Genomic DNA, 20,127 nt, shown 5'->3' with positions numbered 1-20,127 from the left:
AGTTGGGAAATCCCAAAGGATTGCAGAATGCGGTATAAAAGAAGACAAAACAGGGACAAGAGACAATAGGGCAATTTCATTTTTACACACACACACACACACACACACACACACACACACACACACACACACACACACACACACACACACACACACACACACACACACACACACACACACAAAGAGAAAGATGGACAGAAGAAGACAGTTTTGATATTATTACATGTAAGAATATTCTCTACACCATCAATTCCTCAAAACTAAACCCATATTGCTTGAGATTTGTTTTTTGGAAAGCTGAAAAATGTGGACTCTTGCAGGTTTTTGGCCAGACAAATATTAACTCTCCTGAGTGTGTGTGATTGGCGTCAGTCTGTAGTATATCTGTGCAACCTTTAGGGAACCAGACTAGCAGCTGCCTCGGTTTTGAGAACAGTCCATTTGAGACTACATTCTGGATATGATCAGGACACAATGATTCAAAAAAGAAAAGTCAAGTTTCCCTACGAGATTTACAACAAGCTTTGGTGGACACAAGTGTTTCTCTCGCCGTTATTTTACAAAAAATCAGGCAAATTTAGCCTCTAAACAAAATCAGTTTTTACTCTTTGAGGAACTGTTTCAATATAACATGTTTGAAATCGGGCAAAAAAAGATGAAGAATTCTGTAGAGAAGCAACAAAAAATAATCGACTAAACGGCCCTCTTCTATTTGATGTCTATGATTTTGATTTAAGATGCCTAACTCGTTCAAATCCTTAACCGGCGCAAAGAGGGATAGCAATTGTCAATTAAGAGCAAATGAACGGCGGGATGAAGTCGAGGTGTGGGAGGGCGTAGAGCTGGAGAAGATGGTCCAAGTCTGAGTGATGGCTTTCCAGGGAAACCCTAAATGGACGTAAGCAGATTGAAGAATTCCCAAATCCCGCAATGCCTGGCAGATCGGAAGGATGTGACCTCAGGGTGATGTTTGGTTTTAGAGACGTGACCATATTAGGAAGATGAAGGACTTATATAAAAGAGCCTCAAGTTAAACACCCGTATTCCTCCGGATCTTCCCTCCATCTCCTGCATTGGTGAGATAAAGTCTGTTTAACTCATGGTTAATTTCTCCCTTTTACTACTAACACACTCTGCTTTCTCTCCATTGTTCAGCTTCTTGGTGAGCAAGTTGGTTTCTGGGTTGGTTTGTGTTGTTGGTGGCAGCAGCGTCGTGCCTTATAAAAGGGATTGCGGGGACGATGTGGACCCCCTGATGTTCCTGGTTCCCACTGAGAAGCAGCTTCTGGATGCTATGAATAAACCATACGACATCAAGCGCTCCTGCTGGATCAAAGACGAGAAGGAGGCTTTCATCGCTGGAGAGCTTCAGTCTGAAGACGGGGACAAAGTCACCATCAGTACCTCCAGGAACTCGGTAGGACTTTCTACACTGAAGTTCTTTTGGCTTAAATACATTACATATTGTTATTAATCTCACTGGGAGTTTAATAGTCAAAGGATTTATAGGCTTTTTTTGTCAGATGCACAAGAGTTACAGTGTAGTTTTGACAATGAAATTCCCAGGCCTGAAGCATACTTAACAAAAAGAAAAAGACGAAAGGAAGATGGATCATTTATGTACCGGTACCACCATCATTTATCTAAACGGGATTTTATTTTGTGCAAGGTAGCTGTTATGCAAATTGTTCATGATTATAGAGAGGGAGAAACTAAAACTATGGAGTATGAAAGTAGTATGGGGAAAAGACCCTTCGAGAGGAGTTGCCTTAAGAGTCATTACATTGTTCTTGATGTGGAAAGAAGGAGCTGGGCAGTTGCGGTGTAATCAGTGAACTGTAAGGGGATTTGTTCAGGGAGCAGCAAAACATTTGTAGTCATTATATGGCCTCAAGGGAGAGCTGACAGCTGTCTGTGTCGTTGGTTCTGCCGACAGAAACATCAGCAGGCCTGTGATCTGCTCACCGGGAAATCACTAAGACGACATTAGTTGCCTTGAGCTGATCCTTTTAATACGTTGTACAATTTAGTGAGAAACATGGGCTTGTGCTTCACTGAGGAGCTTTGTCATTCTCGTGACAGGGAGGCAACTGCAGTTATTAACTTTTTTACACAGCCTGTTTCTTTGCCTCACAATTTTTGTTCCTTTTGAATTTATTTCCCAAATTTCGACTTTTTTGGAACTTCTGACTATTTCTTCAAAATGGTAACTTTTTTCCTAAAAATTCTGACTTTTTTTCTACATTTCGACTTGAATGTTGAACTATTTTCTCATTATTCTAACTCCTTCTTCTTACTGTGGCCTTAATCATCTTCTTTTAAAAACGTGCAACTTTTGTCTCCCAGTTTTTTTACCTTTTGATTTTCTTTGATTTTTTTTCTCCAAATTTTGACTTTCGGGGAATTTACGACTATCTCTTCAAAATGATCACTTTTTTTCCCAAGAATATCAGACTTTGTTCAACATTTCTGAATTTTTATCTAAATGTCAACTTTTAAACATTTCAGATTATTTTTTTGAAAATTATGACTTTTTCCTAAAAATTCAGATTTCTTTTTCTTCTAAATTTCGATTGTTTCCCCATTATTCTAACTCCTTCACTTTGATTTTAAATATGTGATTAAGGGTGCCAAACATCTTCATGACCAATAATAAAGTATACAAATAATAATAATACATTTTATTTGAAGGCGCCTTTCTCGGCACTCAAGCACACCCTACATGGTACACACACAAGGACAATAAAAGGATTCAACAATGCAAGTAAACAATAAAAAGAATAGACGGTGACAGTAACAAATAAGCCTGTTGATGGTGCTATTGCCTTTCTTTGTGTTTCTGCTGTGCACCACGGACACATTCTCTTCTTACTTCTCTCTCTGTACGCTTGTGTGTCCATGACAGGAAGCCTTTGATGTCCTGGGCTTCACGTCTGAGGAGAAGAGGAGTTTGTACAAGCTGACTGGATTCAAAGTTCAAACAGATAGCCAGGGAGGAACAAGCTGATGTGGATTCCGCTGAGGGTATAGAAAGTCCACCTCCCTCGGCAGGCTTTTCTCTCTGATACTAACCTCATCAGTATCTCAATTCAGTCCCACTTCTCATGTTATGGTACAATACATTGTTGAATTGTTTTTGCTCTCCTTCCCTCTCTTAAGTGGCTGAAAAAGTCGCCCACCCTCATCGCCATCAACTCTGGGGAGCGGCAAAAGGGCATGTCACGCCCCAGGGTCAAGGTTGGCAATGAGTTCATTCACCCCAAAACAATATATCCTATGGTAAAACAGTGACCACGTTTCTCTTTTTTGCTTTATCTATCTAAAAGTACTGACATACGTATACTTATTTAAGGGTTTAAATGCATTACTTGTAGTGTAGTATTCTCTCAGTGTTGTTTTGGATCTGAACACTTCTCCTCCCCCCCCACACACACAGTTGGCATAAGGTGCAGAACCAGTTACAGTATGTGAAGTACACTGCATATTTTCTACTCCCACCTCCCTTTTTTCCAGCCTATGGGGATTTCCTCCATCCTTGAGGGGCAGTGTGTGTTTCCAAAGGCGACAGAAACGACCTTCAAAGCAACGCTGTATGAAAACCACCTGGACAGGTCCAACAACTTCCTCAGGCTCAAGGGGGGAAGAAAGGACAAGAGGCCCACTTTGAACTGGTGCACTACGCCGGCACTCTGAGAACTGGATTGTTATAACGCTGTATGAAAAAAGGTCCCTATTGCATCCGCCTGTCAACAAAGTCATTGCTATCTCTGAATGCAAAGTAGGATGTGTTTAAGTGTGTGCATGGGTCCATTTATTGTGGCTCTCACAGGTGGGCTACAACACGGCTCACTGGCTGGAGAAAAACAAAGACCCTCTGAATGAGACAGTGGTGGGTCTCTTCCAGGAATCCTCCATGCTGCTGCTGGCTCTGCTCTCCAGAGAGGAGGAGGCTGCTCCGGGTATCAAGAAACAGAAGAAAGGGTCGTCTTTTCAAACCGTTTACAACTTCTATAGGGTAACTCACACAAAGGCATGTAGGCACACAACTTCACACACTGTCTGTACTGTACAGAGCAATCATTTTACAGAAGCTGGCTGTAATCAGAATTCTTAAAGGACCTGTGTGTGGGATATAGTGTCCTCGAGTGGTGAGTTTGCAGATTGCAACTAACTAATAACCCTGCTGACCACCCCTGTACAGATAGATAGAAGTACTTTATCGATCCCAATTTGGGAAATGTTTGCATTGCTGCAACTTAAAGACAAGACATTGTACATTACAATAGAAATACAATAGCATTCAAATTCACACAAAATATAAACAAAAACAAAATGGGTGTCAGAGAACTTACGATAGACTTTAGTTGACTTTAAACTTTTGAAAGGCCATCTCTCCAGCCATAGTTTGGTTTGTCCCTACTGGGCTACTGTAGAAACAATTGGCAGATAAGATTATCTCATTCGTTAGCAGAGGTTAGCTTTTCACTTCTGGCACTTTCATAGCATTTATGCTTCAGAATACAGATGCTATGTTCAGTCTGTCTTGGGGAATAGTTACATGCAATAGTTTTGTATATTTGTGGGTGAACTGTCCCTTAGGTTACTGCAGAGCAACAAAAACAAGAGGCACCTGTCTCATACATCAACATGGAATTTATTTTCATTTTAGTTTCAGATGAATGTTTCACATTTTGTACAAAATCATTAGAAAATGCCTGACAATCCCCCGGCTGATCCTCGTCTTCGCGGATTCAGACACCAAAAGGATTATATGGGGGGGGGGGGGGGGGAATCATGCAGCATCAGATGATGAGACTCCAGATCAATCAAATTATACTCCGCAGTTCACTCCTGAAGCCATGGTCATACCCTGACAGTATGGTACAGTGATGTCCTGTCATGTCTAGTAATGTACAGAGTAGAGACGCAGCGGAGGAAGAGGAAGATATATCACTTCCTGCTTCCCCACTGCCTTTATATCGCCAAGTACCACGTCAACAACACCATGCATGGTTTCTTACGCGTGACACATCGTTGGTTATGTAGATTTAAGAAAAAGATCATTAATATCAGTTTAAAATCAACCAATGACTGCAGGCCTGAGGACAGGGGGGGGGGGAATCCACTGAGCCTGTTTGGATGAGGTAAAAGTGAGGAGGGGATGAGGCTAATTACTCAGTCTTTTGCTAATGTACATGCCCAGCACACACACACAGACACACAGACACACAGACACACAGACACACACACACAAATGAAGTGTCAGCACAAGCACACACTTGAACGCAAACACCTCTGCCTCATGCCGAAGGCTTCTGAAATTATTCTTTGGAGGGTAAAGTCGAGCCGGAGGAGCGATGCTGGACAATGTGAGTGTGAGAGAGGGAAGTAGAGTAAACACACCCTCCGTTAAGATCCGACAACTGAAAATAGATTTTATTTAGCCGATAAGAGAAACCACGACAGCGGGGCAGAGAGGCACTTACACAATCACTTTCCTTTTACACAGTGCTTGCGTCCGTGTGTCTTTAAGTGGGGACACAGCTACATGTTCTTTTCTTTTTTTAAACAAACACACACTCACATTTACTCGTTTTCACATTGGAGCATGTTTTTTTTTTTAGCAGTTGGCACATGTACATGCAAAGCGTCAGTTTGGCCTGCGCAGGCGAACTGAGGGGGAAAGGGAGCGAGGGTTAAAGGAGGGAGGAAGGGAGGGAAAATGGTTTGTGAACGATAAACGCAGACAGACTGACAGAAGGGCTCTTGAACAGCGTTTAAAAACACCGCCCCTCTGACCCCGCCCCCCCCCCTCCCACCTCCTTGTGTCACATGTTCATAGCAGCACCAGAGGAGCCCTCTGATTGGTGGGTACAGCCGTCCGTTAGGTCAGTCAGTCAGTTTCCAGGATGAGCGGCGGCTGCTCGTTCTCCTCCTCTAAGCGCAGGTCGTTCAGGTCGTCTTCAAGCCCCGCCCCCCCTACGGCACCCTGCTCCTCGGTGTAACCTAGGAAACAACAGGTCAAATACTTTTACTAAAACTATGTTGTTACCATGGCCAAGGTCGATTAAGAAGGATTAGCTGCCGACAGATACATGTTCACGTCTGACAGACAACACTGAGGGCTCAAAATACCAAAACAGGAACCTTCTCTCTCACAGTCCCTTTACAGACTATATGATTAGTTTTGCTTCGGTGCTGCCATGCTTTGTTAAGACAAAATAGCTTTAATTAAACATTAAGTGCGTCTAACTGCTATGTCTTTTAATAACATTCAGACAAAGTGCATTAGTATTCCAGTACTTAAAGCCCTTAAGTTTGATTTTCTTCCTGAAATGACTTACTTAAATATAAGTATTATTCCTCTGGAAATAAACTCAACACAACTAATTCCCTACAGCTATAACACTTCATCCACTAAACTTCTCTGACCGTGTAAAACTAAGTATATCTGGGGAACATGTGTGTAACATACCTTTAGTGACCGCGGCGCTGTAGGTCTGGGCCACCAGAGGGCGGTCATGTGACTGCTCCAGGATCTCATTGGACGGCTCAGCGCTGCCGTCCAACCTGAGGACGAGTCAATGAAGAAGCTCTGAGTAAAAACGCCCCAGATGCAGGCTATTGTCAACTTACATCTGTTCACTGTGTGTGTGTGCTTGTGCCTGTGCGTGTGTGCGTGTTACCTGTGCTGCTTCATGAGTGTGCATTCCCCCCCCTCCTGTGGATCCAGGTTGTACAGGTACAGGTAACCATCAGCTGCAGCCACCAACAACCGGGGAATCTTCTGAATCCTGAATCAAAACAAGAACAAACAGACATTAATAAAGCCTCAGCTTCCATGGCGGGTGTGTGGTTGTTAGTCAACGGCGGATTCTGTCTATTGATCAGTTCTGTATTTCTTTATTGTCAAATGACTTCATTAAAGACTCCAACAAGTTAAAAAAACATGTGCCTTTTCTAAACTGGTCAATAAAATCCAGGTCTGTAGGAGTTTAAGTTATCTATATGTCATAAATCAAAGTAGAAAGTCTGCATTTCTAATCATCAACTTTCAAACATGTACGTAAATCTGCAGACTGGTATTGAGCCATAAACTTCTAATGCTAGTTTCACTTCCTGTTTGCAAGCAGGGCCGACACTACACCGCAATTAGTGCTGGATGTGTAAAAACATATTCAGGGTGGGTGTGTTTGTGTGTGTGTGTGTGTGTGTGTGTGTGTGTGTGTGTGTACACTCACACAGCTAAGGCGCAGATGTTCTTGTGTCCGCAGAAGGGCAGGCGTACTGTGGCGAAGGCTCGGCCCTGTGTGAACATTTCCGTCACCTGAGAAGGCAGGTAGGTGGTGGACGCCATCAGCACCTTCCCCAGGTAGCCCCCCCATGTGGTGGGCTCCTCCGCTGGCCTACACACACACACACACACACACACACACACACACACACACACACACACACACACACACACACACACACACACACACACACACACACACACACACACACACACACACACACACACACACACACACACACACACACACACACACACACACACACACACACACACACACACACACACACACACACACACACACAAAAGCAATTCCGTGAAAAGAAATTGGTGCAGGTCAACGTGTCCGGGTAGATTTCAATGTCCCGGACAAATGGGAGATACTCCAGTCAAATATTAGATGTGTTAATTATTAAGCTCATAAACAACGATAGGAAGGCTATATGAAGAGTAACATATTTAAAGCATTTGTATTTATGTTTATTGAAAAGCTATTTCAAATTCAAATTTGTGCAAAACAAATACAAATAAATATTGCAGCATTCTACACCGCAACACGTAACACTAAGACTTTCCTCTCAGCTTTTAGGTCTAGGTATTCTTTAAAAAATAAAAATAATAACAATAATAAAAATAAGAATAAAATAAAACTAAATGAAGAAAAATAATATTAAAATTAAGAGAATCAAAATATCCATGTCGGCCGTCCGGCTCAAAACATTTGAATAAAAAACACAATTGACCCACTCGAGATACATATTGCTGAAATCATTTATGAGGACTTATTATATTTTTTACCAGACGTTATGAACATGGGATTTTAATTTAAAGAGATCTAATTTTGTCGGACTTCAAGACACTCACACACACACACACACACACATAAACAATGTGAGAAGCTTCTGTTTCTCTGAGGAACATTAAGCATATGTAAATGGTTTGAGAGACATAGAAGCGTATAAGTAATATGAGGAAGACAGAAAGGTACGTACACATACTTCTCCTTCTGCGTCTCTAGTTTGAAGATGTGGACGGTCTCTGTGTTGCTGGAGGTCGACAGGTACAGACCCTCCATGCTGAACGCCAGCGAGCAGATGCTCACACACCTGAGAGAAGAAACACACACACAGAGGAGCAGGTGAACACAACACACACAACATGATAAAGGCTTTACTGAATTTCATGAACTTAAGACAAAACCCACAATTTAAATTCAATTAGAGGTTTTTTTTTTGATCGCAGTGAAAATCTTGTTTTAAAAAAAGGCGTACAACCAAGTATAGAAAAACTAGAATCAATAAGAAGAGCAATAGAAGCAGGAAGAAAACCTGTAGGAGCTGAGTTTACATACAGTACAAACAGATATGCCTGAATAACCTACCTCTTGACTCCTCTTCGAAACTCAAAGAGCTTCTGTCCCTCTGGGATTGAGAAGACTCGGATGACTGTGCCCTGAACAGGAAGTGAAAGACAAAAGTTACACTCAGAGGCGAAGCAACTACAGTGATGTTTGTTTCCTCAGGCGGAAAACACACACTGCTTAGCGGACCAGTGTGCTTTAGTGCTGTGCTACCTTCTCCGAGGCTGTGGCCAGTTTGGTTCCACTGGCGTCGAAAGCCAGAGCCGCTAATGGGCTGTCGTGAGCTGGGATCATGTTAGCCGCTCGCTGGGAAAGAACACATACAGACACGAGTTAGAGACGCGCTACAGAAAGATACAATAATAATGACAGATGAGAGGAAACACTGGCTGTCAGAACAGTGAGGACAGATCATTTAAAAGAAATGTTATGAGCAAAGAAAAACTCAGCTTTATGTAAATCAAGTATGTGTGTGTAAGAAACTGTTACGTAAGGGAGGAAATAAGGAAGTAAGAGTGGCTCAGGGGAGGTAAATATTGTCTAATCAGTGGTTTAATCACTTAAGAGATATTTAGGTTGTGTTCAACAACAAGAGACAAGTCAGTAAACATCCACCGGTGAACGTCTGAAGCTTGCTGCTACAGAAGACGGCCTACAAAATGACGTCAGCCCGGCTCCCCTCTGTTAAAGAAAGAGCTTCACTGTGTTGGTGTTCACCTACCAGGTTCACCGTGTCGAACACTTGAACTTCTCCTATCGTGGCGCTGCCTGGGTAGGCCAGATAACAGTTATCATTACTAATGGAGAGGGCGCATAATCCTGGGGAAAAATACGAACACAAATACACACTTATTAGAGAAGAAAGAACCAAAAGCGAAACTGAAAGAATGACACAAGTACAACGTGAGACGCCAATCATCTACACAGTTCAGACAGCGCAAGAAAAACAAACATCACAGCAGTCACTCAGACATTTTCCTGCCTTCAGCAAAAACAATGGAGTTAATTGTCAACAAAAAAATAAGAGTGACTAAGAGAACCTAAGAATGAAGGGGAGAGTGTCATCCCTGGTTTCAGTTTGAGCAAACCGTCCCAAGAAAAGGAAAAACCTTCTTCTAGTATTTTATGAGCGATATTGTACACCACTTATTCGGGGTGGTGGAAAAATCTATAGATGTAAGAATCAAGAGTCTTATCTTTCCAAAAATCTATTTTTTAAAAGCTAATTTTTTCGATCTACCTAGAGATGTTTACTGATGGACATTCATTACGCACACAAATGCACAAAGGTGTGTCAAGCATTAGGGTGGGATTTGTTACATGACACACAAAACACCAGTCTACAGGGTTATTTGGGGACTTTTCATTATGAAATTAGTAGGTTTTGGGGGCAGTAAACGGCAGCTACCCTAAGCTCACTAATTAAATTGTTTCGTGTAAATTAAAGTCACTAAAAATTGAGATAAAATAAACAAAAATGTAGTAAAAAAAGTGCTTATTTGTGCAACTTTAAAAGGAATAAAATGTGACCTTGTGTCTTTAAATAATTGCAATTAGTTAATATAACTTTTTCCAATGTAAAAACTCAATCTTAATTACACCTTACTGTAATTGGATGTCATAATTCGCCTTTATTAGCCCACAGCGGGTACAAATGAGCAAACCTATGTACTGACTTCAATTTTGAGATACTGAAAAGTCACACCTCTAAAAAAAAAAGTACTGTAGTGACTTTACCTATACTACACTGTGTTGCTCGTCACACTCACCTGATGGGTTGGGGGGGGTTTCTCTGATAGTGTGCAGCACTTTCATGTCTCTGATGTTGTGTATGTAAAGTGACTCCTCCAGACAGACTATCAGCCTCTGCAGAGGAAACACCAAACATCAACAGCATCAGCGTCAGAGGCTCACATTAAGACCTTCAGCTGCAGTAATATTTCACTCGGTGCGTTCACAGCTACCTGTCTGTTGAGCTTCACGGCCAGTATAGTGTTGGAGTAGGAGTAGTTGCAGATCTCGGTTCCTTTCTTGAAGTGGCAGACTTTGAGCTTCCTCGGGGCCTTCAGGCTCACGATGGCCACCAGGCTGCTGGAGAACAGACGCTCCACGATACACACATCCTCCGTGTCCGCTGCAGACACACACACACGTCATTAATTCACAACACCTGTATATCTTTCGTTAGCTGATTCTGTGAACTGTTCTTAAAGGCAGTGAAATTTGATTTATTGCCAAGTAGGTTTAACACATACAAGGAATTTGCCTTGGTGTATAACGGTGCATACACACACAGTAAGAGGAACAAATTGGACGAAAATTGATTAAATATACTATTAAGTATTATAAAAACTATTATAACATTTACAAGAAATACAAATATTTTACAAAAGCAGGCACAATAAGAATATGAAAAATAACTACATAATAAAACATAATGTAATATAAGATTTACTTTGGGATATTATTGACAAAGTGTGCAAGAAATTGCGTTTTAAATGCAATATTGCATTTAATATTAAATATAAGTGCACATAAATACAGATCTGTTCAATTAAAAAAAATAAAGTAGCATTAACTAGAGAAATGTGCAAAATAAAAAGAAGAATGTGCAAGGTTCACTGTCTGTTTATTAATATATGTACATTTTGTAGCTTAGAACAATCTGTAAATATGTACATTTACATTCAATTGAATACATATAGTGCTTTCTCTTGCTGTTAACTGCTTTTATGTATTAGTTCCTATGTCTTTTACTGTATTGAGAGATCCCTGGAGTTTAAGGAAACAGTGCAAATGAAAGCATCCACATTTGCGCAGTAGTCTAAATCACAGAGCGTTTGTTTGCTCCTGAACAAAAACTTTGAGCACACTGTGTACAGTACGTTCAGTAAACGCTTTGAGCTGAATTCATGAATTATAGACGACAGCACTTACTGGTCTCACTGTCTTCCTCGGTCTGACTACACTACCTGCTCTGAGTCGGTTATTCAAATCAAACCGGATTATCAAAATGCGCAGGTTTGCTCAACTCGACCTAACATGCAAGATAACACCGTGGCAGAGATCATTGAATTAATTATGTAAATCTAATGATGAGGAGGAGGCATGATGTGATGGCATGCAGGTGAGCAAAGAGGGGTTAACAAAACGCATTCATATTTAAAAAGATGTAATGATGCAGCGATCGTGTATAGACAGCACGCATTGAACACAAAGACTGAAACGCATGACTGAGCAATAATGAAAACACAATAGTGATACTTTCAATCCTGTTCATAAACACAGTGGTGGAAAGTAACCACGTACATTCAAGAACAACTCTGAGGTACTTGTATTTGAATATTTCCATTTTTTGTAACGTTTTACTTCCACTTCACTTCAAATCTTGATATATACAAATACTACTTTATGATATAATTATACGTTAAGATACCCATGACGTAAAAAGCTGCAGGAATAAAGCGATTAAGCCCTAATAACTATAATCTAGTTATTTAATTTATAATACTCTGCGTAATGTGCACTTCTGTTTTTGGTATTTTTGTATTTGAGCACAAATACAAACCAATCACAAAGAAAGAACGATTTATACAGAACCACATTTATCTGAACGAGACAACAAGGGAAACTGAAAGAATGACTCAAGGCCAAAGTGAAAGGAAACCCATATGACAGAATAAACTATGCAGTAACGGAGATAAGGCTTTTATGGCCACAGCAAACACAATGGAGTTCATTGTTAACAATAACTTGTAAGAGAATCAAAATGAAAGACAAACAAAACTCCTCCTCCTCAGTATTTCATGAGTGTTAACTATAGTATTTACTATTTTACACGCTAGGGGCGGTGAGGTATATCCATACATGTTAAAATTGAGATTCTCACCGTCTAAGATTCAGAGAAAATACCCCCCAAGACATTTTCAAAACTGTTTTTTGTACACATTAATATTGCTACTGATAGACAACAATCATAGACACTAAGTCATGGTTGTCACATAAGTAAAATGTGTATTACTTATGAACCTTGATACTTCATTTTGACATATCTTTTGAATGCAGGACTCATACTTGGAGCAGTATTTTTTAACCAACTAATGTAACTTTAGTGAAACATCTCAATACTTCTGCCATAACTGTTGCTGATAGGATTATACATAAAGAGTTGTGAGAACAACAAAAAGTTTAAAAAAGAGCTTGATCCAATACTTACTACATTCATATATCTGCTCCAATTTATCCACAGAGGACAGGGAGAAAAACTTGTATCCTGATTTGGTACCAACCGCTAAGGACCTACAAAGATAACAGAAATGGACAAATCAGCAGCTTTAAACATACAGTGCCCCAGTGAGATCTCAAACCCGTAAACACTGGGTATTTATACACTCTAATGACATAATTTCAAAGTGTACCCTGAGGAGAGGACCCTGTGGTCAGATTGTGACAGCGGTCACACGACAGGAGCTGTTTTGCAATAAACGAGCAGGGCTCTGCGGGGTGAAGCAGTCAACAGTCAACAAAAAGGACTAAGTCATTGTTACTTTAACATTAAATCCAGTCTTTAAGAAGTCTGTCTACTAGAAGAGCAAAGTAACTAAGTACATTTACTCAAGTACTGTACTTAAGTACAATTTCGAGGTACTTGTACTTTACTTGAGTATTTCAATGTTTTTTCTACTTTGTAGTTCTACCCCACTACAATTCAGAGGTAAAAATGTGTACTTTCACTCCACTACATTTATATTTAACTCCTTTAGTTACTTTACAGATTAGGATTAATGATGAGAAATATAATCAGCCCTTAAATCAGACTTTAGTTCACCTGCAGTAAATCCAGCAGCTACCCTGCAGTATACAAAGCCATTAACACTAGCTGCACCTTTACCAGCTTTGAGAACACTTTAATGATCAATAATTATAAACAGAGGATATATATGACTCTGAAATAGACCAATGAAACAATGACTACTTTTAGTATATGTTGATGCCACTCCTTTTGTACTTGTACGTGTAACAGAGTAACTACACTTTGTTCCTGGAACTTTTCCGGGTCACTGTTATCTACAAGAAACAGTGACCCGGTTTCTTACAGCATTGTCAACAGTCTCATAACTGCAGTGCTAAAAATAACTCACCGTGCAGATCACACAAAGACTTCAGCTGCGTTTATATTCTGTACATTGTAATCACAACAATAGTCACCACAGCCTCCAAGAAAGGTACCTTACACCTGAACTTCATGTGTTTTGTGAGTAAAGTTATCCACGCAGCTACATGTTAGCTTAAAGCTAAGCTAGCTAGTGAATAACAGGTTCCGTCCACTGCAGTTCACTTAGCTAGCGTAACTCATTGTTTGTGTATAATGTGAGAAACCACACATTTCTATTCCAAATGGAGCCCTGTCACCCCGCGAGGAGACATGTCCACAGTGAGCAGTACATAAAGTAATACAATTAGTTCCACCTTTACCAGCTATAATAACACATCAATAAAACATAATAATCGTAACAAAGATATAATATATAGGATTGTGGAATGGACATAACGGGTACTTGATGGGAATACTTTTGTTCTTTTACTTGAGCACGTTTTGAATGCAGGACTTTACTTGGAACAGAGTATTCCTAAACTCGGCTACTTCTACTTTTACTTAAGTACAAGACCTGAGTACTCCTTCCACCTTTTGAGTGCTCTGTATAATGTAAATGAATCTCAACAGCAGTCACTACAGCCTGCATGACACTTTATAACTTCATTATTAGTTAGCCATTTTGTTAGCTAACGGCTAAGCTAGGGTGGTGAATAAGACGCAACCGCCGTCTACAGCAATTTACTCAGCTAACGTAACTCGTGGTGTATTTTGAGTTATTTCTAATGTGAGATAACCACACATTACTATTTCACATGGAGCCCTGTCATCCCGTGAGGAGCCAACACTGAGCTAAGCTAACGTCAGCTAGCTTGACATCACCAGGCCAGCGACTCCTGCCTCTCTTCTCTCCCCGGCCCTGCCTCCCTCTCCTTGGCCCTTTTCTTACGTGTTGTCCTGGTTGAAGTTGGCGAAGAGGAGCTGGCTTCCGCCGGCATCCCCGCTTTGACTTGCCAAGTTCATGGGCTCTGCACCATCCGCATATAATGTTCCGTTAGAAACAGTAGCAGCAGTCTGGCTTGGATAAGTACTGTGATCAGGACCAGACGGTTTCACCGAGCCATGTCTTTTCCTTGGCCCCGCTGTAGTGATTGTTGTTGTTTTTCACAGGGGCTGCTGTTGCCCCTCACTGCGCATGCGCCGGTGACGCAGCGTGCAGTGCCTTTAAAGGGCCAGCACCATCTTTTATTTTTTAACTGCAGTCTTGATTTTAAAAACTAAAATGATAGAAATATTATCAGAGGTGTACGGAATGGAAGAAGAACTAAGATCCCCTTCTTAAGTCACAGAAAAAAGACAACACTCTAGGAATACTCAGTTACAAGTAAAAGTCCTGCAATCAAAATGTTAAGTAAAAGTGGTTTTAATGTAAAAATACTCCTGGAAAGTACAAGTACCTACATTGTTGGCTTAAGTACAGTAATTAGTTACATTACACCACTGGTTATTATATATGAAACTATTATATATATATATATTATATATATATTATATTATATTATATACGTATGTTAGCATAGGTCAGCTATGGGTGGGTTATGTCCCCAAACTGGGCATCTCATCCAACCACTTTTTAAAAGTATGATTTGTTAAAAATGTTTGCACCACAACATATCAATAACTAAATAATGAGAATCTTTGAGGACGTTTTTTTTTTTTTGCACAATAATAGAGCAGAAAAAGCTATGTAAATAAAGAAGGAACCCATTTGCAGTGTCTTATAATCATCACAAAGTGCAGCCTTGACGATAGGACAGTATTTGTTATTCTTATCCTTGCTCCAGGGTAAAACAACAGCAGAAGCAAACACGGCTGGCGACACAATCATAGAGTAACTATACGGTATGATTTAATGTAAGAGCGCCACTCACTGTTACTATGTGCAAACAACATCTGAAATGAATGGGCAACATAATAATATACCTGGGAAAAAAGAAGAACAACTGAAGCTGCTTATTTCCGATTTGTGATTTGAAGTTCACTCTATGGTGTTTGTAACGGTGTTATAATAAAGACTATGACCCTTAAATTAAACCCATCTTTTATTAAAAAGCTAATTTGATTAATCCCACCAATACTTTTATTTTATTATAAAATATGTAAATATAAATGCAATCTAAATTAATTCATAACACTGTAGAATAGAATAAATTCACAATATGTAATAAACATAAGAAGTAAGAAAAGCAAAAATGTCCAATAAAAGATCAAATAAAACTCAAATAAAAAATATTATATAAACATGAGAAGTAAAATAATAATAGCTATAATAATAATAATAATAATAATAATAATAATAATAATGATAATAATAATAATGATAATAACGATAATAATAATAATAATAATAATAATGATAATAATGATAATAATAATGATAATAATAATAATAATAGTAATAATAATAATAGCTATAATAATAATAATAATAATGATAATGATAATAATAATAATAATAATAATAATAATAGTAATAATAATAATAGCTATAATAATAATAATAATGATAATAATAATAATAGCTATAATAATAATAATAATGATAATAATAATGATAATAATAATAATAATAATAGCTATAATAATAATAATAATAATAATAATAATAATAATAATGATAATGATAATAATAATAATAGCTATAATAATAATAATAATGATAATAATAATGATAATAATAATAATAATAATAATAATAATAATAATAATAATAATAATGATAATAATAATAATAATAATAATAATAATAATAATAATAATAATAATAATAATACTAATGATGATAATAATAATAATTAAAAAAAACAAGTTAAAGTAAAATGTCCAATAAAAGATCAAATAAAACAAAAAAGTCAAACAAATGCTTTATTTATGTCTGTATCGGTAAATGTTCATATTTACTAGATATGATCAGTTGCATATAACAGATTTGAACATATTGTTAATAAAAACTAACATATATAAAGACATTAAAATGCATTTCTAGCTTTTGTTGACTTTACATAGTTCATTTACAGCGGTTTAGTGTGTTACAAAAATCACTGAGGCGGTGAATAAAAGGAAACCGTTGGTAATAAATATGTTGACGGACTCATTTTAGGTGTGCCTCACAGTTTCTGTTTGTGGCAGGCTTCAGGTGTAAGTCTGAGCATGTCAGTGTAATTGTGTACGAGTGATAGAAAATATTCAATGAATAACATCATAAAGACACGGAGACGGACTCTGCAGCTCCTCCTGTGGGAGTCTGTTGGCACAAGTTTAAAAAACAAGGAAAGAAAGCAACAAAAGAAACATGTGATAAACAGCCAAAGCAAGTGGAACTTTACTTACATATTTCCACATCACACATCTTTCTACTTCTACTTAGTGGTGTAAAATAAGTACTTTTACTCAAGTACAACTTTGAGGTACTGCAATATGCTCAATGACTACTTTTACTTTTTGTACTTTAAGTATATTTGGATGCCAATACTTTTTAACTTTACTTGAGTAACATTTTTATTTTACTTGTACAGAGTATTCCTACACTCTGGTACTCCTACTTTTACTCAAGAACAAGATTACTTCTCCCACGTCTGCTTCTCCTCCACTGCATTTTGTAGAAAAAAACATAGTACCAAATATCAACACAAGTTTTAGAAACAAAAAATGAATGATGATGTATTACAAGTTGAAGGAGCTTATTAAGATATTTACCATTAATTGTATTACATTAAAGTGATGCACAAGTACACAGTCAAGGGAACTGCACCTATTCATCCTCTCGACCATTAAATTCAGATCCTTTACATTATCAATGAAGGGCCTCCATACGTTCTCAAACACAGGCTGTCTGGACCTTAGTATATAGGATATCTTCCCCAGTGGGATGCTGACAACATCAAGCAAGCTCTTTATTAGAATTTTATTACCAATGTGTGTTTTCATCTTTTTAATTCTTGCTTCCCTTTTTAACGGCTATGCCACTTTTACTGTAACCTTGTACATTTTCCTGCTGTCGGATTAATAAAGGAATTCTGATTCTGAACATTCATGCTGATTTGCAGGTGCAGTAATGCTGATGGATTTGTATTAATACGGAACATTATGAATGAAGGACTTGTAATGGAGAGGTGTTTTGTTTGCTCCTGTGCGTTGTGCCCTTTGGTCCAGTTGACCGTTCTTCAGCAGGCAGAGCTCCAACACACTGTGTACCGGACTGCAGTTTACACAGGCACATAGCTTTCAAATAAACATGATAAACACACAGACAGAGAGGGGGGTTTGTTTAAAGCAACGCTGCGGGCACAGTTTACAGAAAAAAGTAACATTTGGTAAAGATCATGATAACAAAAACCAGGTAATGAGATTCAGAATGGGTGTAGATAAAGACAACAAAAGAGTGGATTAACATATTAAATGAAGTAAAGGTTAAAAGTAAGTCAAATGATGTGTGATAAGATGTGTACGTATAAAATAATATACAAGGATGTCAGAGATGTAACAGAAAAGGAAGACCTAAATAAAGCTCTATTTGCATTTTACTCAATCATCTCAGTGCATGTTTTGAACCTCATAAGACTTGTATTGCTACTACAATAACTTACATTAAATTATATCCAAAGCAACTTACATACACTGATAAGATATTGCCTGATCTCCCTCTGATTTGTGAGTAGTGACGAGCAGAATAGTGCAACCTGCCCGGTGAGAGACAGAAAAAACCCAGGGAATGATGCCGCTGAGTCTAAGATAGTATAGATTAAGAGAAATAGAAGTAGGGGAAGAGAGCTGAAAGTCTCAAACACACCAGGACCCTAAAGGAGCATGATAAGGGACTGGTTCAAGGGTATATGACCTGAGATACTGGACTGAAGATTGAAATACCTGTGAGGACTTTTGACTTCCAACAGTTTGTGAAATCTAATATGAAGTCGGTCTGCGTTCTCTTAAAATGTTTGAATGTGATTCCCGCAAATAAGATGTGATCTGCAGGTTAGTTGGAAATAGCTAGTAGAAATATCCTCACCTGCCATCCATATCTTTATCTCCAAACGCAGCCACGGGGTGAATGTGTAACAAGTTTCTGTTTAAAGCATGGAAACTTGTTTGGATTTGTGTGTGTGTGTGTGTGTGTGTGTGTGTGTGTGTGTGTGTGTGTGTGTGTGTGTGTGTGTGTGTGTATGTGTGTGTGTGTGTGTGTGTGTTTGTACAATGTGTCTGTTCTGCCTCACACAGCTGCTGCACAGTGCCACAAAGGGCCTCTGCTGTTATTGTTGGGTAATATTTAATTTTCCATTCGGATTGAGCGTGAGCATGCCGTGTGAAGGGCAGCATGAGAGGATCTGCAAAATAGAAATTAATAAGCAAGAAAAAAGCAAGGGAAGTCATGGTTACTGTTTCATTATGGGGAGATAAATGTAATATAGAGCCACAAACTGCAACAAAGATAGAGCGTATGAGTTTAAATACAAATAAATTGCATTACCTTGAAAATTATCATTTTTTCGCATTAAACCATTTATTTAAAGCTCCGTTATTATTATAGTTTGGTTTGAAAACTGAATATTTACATTCTTCAAGAGAAAACACACACATTTGATTTGATGATTCATACGTTTTTATATTTAAAATATGTAAATCTGTCTTCTTTTATCCCGATACATAAATAAATGTCTCCTCAGGTTTATTTTCTGCCTAAAATGTTACTTCCAAGCTGCCCTAACTCACAGTTATCTGGATAATACAAATAATGAAGAAACGTCAATCAATAGGAAAAAAAAGGGGGGGGGGGGGGGGTTTGGGAGGTGCGTTTGGGGAACCTGGGATTTCTAAAATCTTTTCCAGACGATAGCTGATTGACTCTTTATATATACAGTGTAGTATATTGTGTAGTCTTTTTAGGATACATGTAGAAAATAAGCTACAAAATAATCACTTTTTAAACATTCCTGGTTAAACAATGGTCTGATTTTGTTATCATTGTCCTTAACACCAGTAGTGGAAAGCGAGGCAGGACAATTCGTGTGTGTGTGTGTGTGTGTGTGTGTGTGTGTGTGTGTGTGTGAGTGTGTGTGTGTGTGTGTGTGTGTGTGTGTGTGTGTGTGTGTGTGTGTGTGTGTGTGTGTGTGTGTGTGCGCGTGCGTATCTGCCTAGATAGGGGAAAGGGGAGGAGAGGGGAGGAGGGGTTACAAACCCAGTCCCGCGGAACATCCTGCAAACACATCTGAGACTCGGAACAAAACTCTGCACAGTTTCCCGTCTCACTCACACACACTCACACACTCACACACACACACACGCTGCTACAAGCCCCGTGTTCTCGCCGGCATGTCTCGC

The 20,127-nt window shown here is 38.8% G+C and overlaps 3 protein-coding genes across 6 annotated transcripts in view; 2 read left to right on the top strand and 1 right to left on the bottom strand.

Moving 5' to 3' along the window:
* Positions 1–1,060: 1,060 nt before the first annotated feature.
* On the top strand, positions 1,061–4,758 carry LOC134877673 (myosin-16-like). The gene is made up of 3 exons (XM_063903263.1): positions 1,061–1,076; positions 1,156–1,417; positions 2,906–4,758. Exons 2-3 carry the CDS (start codon positions 1,256–1,258, stop codon positions 3,005–3,007), a joined length of 264 nt encoding a protein of 87 aa, XP_063759333.1. The 5' UTR covers positions 1,061–1,076; positions 1,156–1,255; the 3' UTR covers positions 3,008–4,758.
* On the bottom strand, positions 4,634–14,937 carry wipi2 (WD repeat domain, phosphoinositide interacting 2). 3 transcript variants are annotated; one of them, XM_063903239.1, is made up of 12 exons: positions 14,699–14,937; positions 12,871–12,953; positions 10,619–10,788; positions 10,424–10,520; positions 9,376–9,473; positions 8,868–8,960; positions 8,676–8,746; positions 8,287–8,400; positions 7,242–7,406; positions 6,687–6,794; positions 6,476–6,570; positions 4,634–6,006 (listed from the first exon to the last, which is right to left on the bottom strand). In XM_063903239.1, the coding sequence occupies exons 1-12, from the start codon at positions 14,770–14,772 to the stop codon at positions 5,894–5,896; spliced, it is 1,281 nt and encodes a 426-aa protein (XP_063759309.1). In that variant the 5' UTR covers positions 14,773–14,937; the 3' UTR covers positions 4,634–5,893. The 3 variants fall into 3 exon arrangements, with proteins under 3 accessions (XP_063759309.1, XP_063759310.1, XP_063759311.1); XM_063903240.1 differs by having other exon boundaries at positions 8,293–8,400; XM_063903241.1 differs by lacking the exons at positions 4,634–6,006; positions 6,476–6,570 and having other exon boundaries at positions 6,683–6,794; positions 8,293–8,400.
* A 5,065-nt stretch (positions 14,938–20,002) lies between these two features.
* The window catches only part of mmd2a (monocyte to macrophage differentiation-associated 2a), an 11,528-nt gene continuing 11,403 nt past the window's right edge, over positions 20,003–20,127 (top strand). Inside the window, exon 1 of one of the 2 annotated variants that reach the window (XM_063903254.1) lies at positions 20,003–20,127. This exon is cut by the window's right edge and continues 195 nt beyond it. The gene's annotated coding sequence lies outside the window, so the exon portion shown is untranslated. The other variant, XM_063903253.1, reaches the window with a different exon arrangement.

This window comes from Eleginops maclovinus, chromosome 16 (genome assembly GCF_036324505.1).
Source record: "Eleginops maclovinus isolate JMC-PN-2008 ecotype Puerto Natales chromosome 16, JC_Emac_rtc_rv5, whole genome shotgun sequence".
NCBI classification, from domain to species: Eukaryota; Metazoa; Chordata; class Actinopteri; order Perciformes; family Eleginopidae; genus Eleginops; species Eleginops maclovinus.
The sequence above is the reverse complement of the archived record's forward strand: the minus strand, read 5'-3'. Positions and strand labels throughout refer to the sequence as shown.

What these genes read in the sequence shown, in the direction of transcription:
- LOC134877673 (XM_063903263.1), top strand. Translation starts at nt 1,256, where the DNA reads ATGTTCCTGGTTCCCACTGAGAAGCAGCTTCTGGATGCTATGAATAAA. An exon ending in TCAGTACCTCCAGGAACTCG is followed by an intron (nt 1,418 to 2,905) that starts GTAGGACTTTCT and finishes TGTCCATGACAG; the next exon opens with GAAGCCTTTGATGTCCTGGG.
- wipi2 (XM_063903239.1), bottom strand. Translation starts at nt 14,772, where the DNA reads ATGAACTTGGCAAGTCAAAGCGGGGATGCCGGCGGAAGCCAGCTCCTC. An exon ending in TGTTCGACACGGTGAACCTG is followed by an intron (nt 8,961 to 9,375) that starts GTAGGTGAACAC and finishes GTTCTTTCCCAG; the next exon opens with CGAGCGGCTAACATGATCCC. An exon ending in AACATCTGCGCCTTAGCTGT is followed by an intron (nt 6,795 to 7,241) that starts GTGAGTGTACAC and finishes GTTTTGATTCAG; the next exon opens with GATTCAGAAGATTCCCCGGT.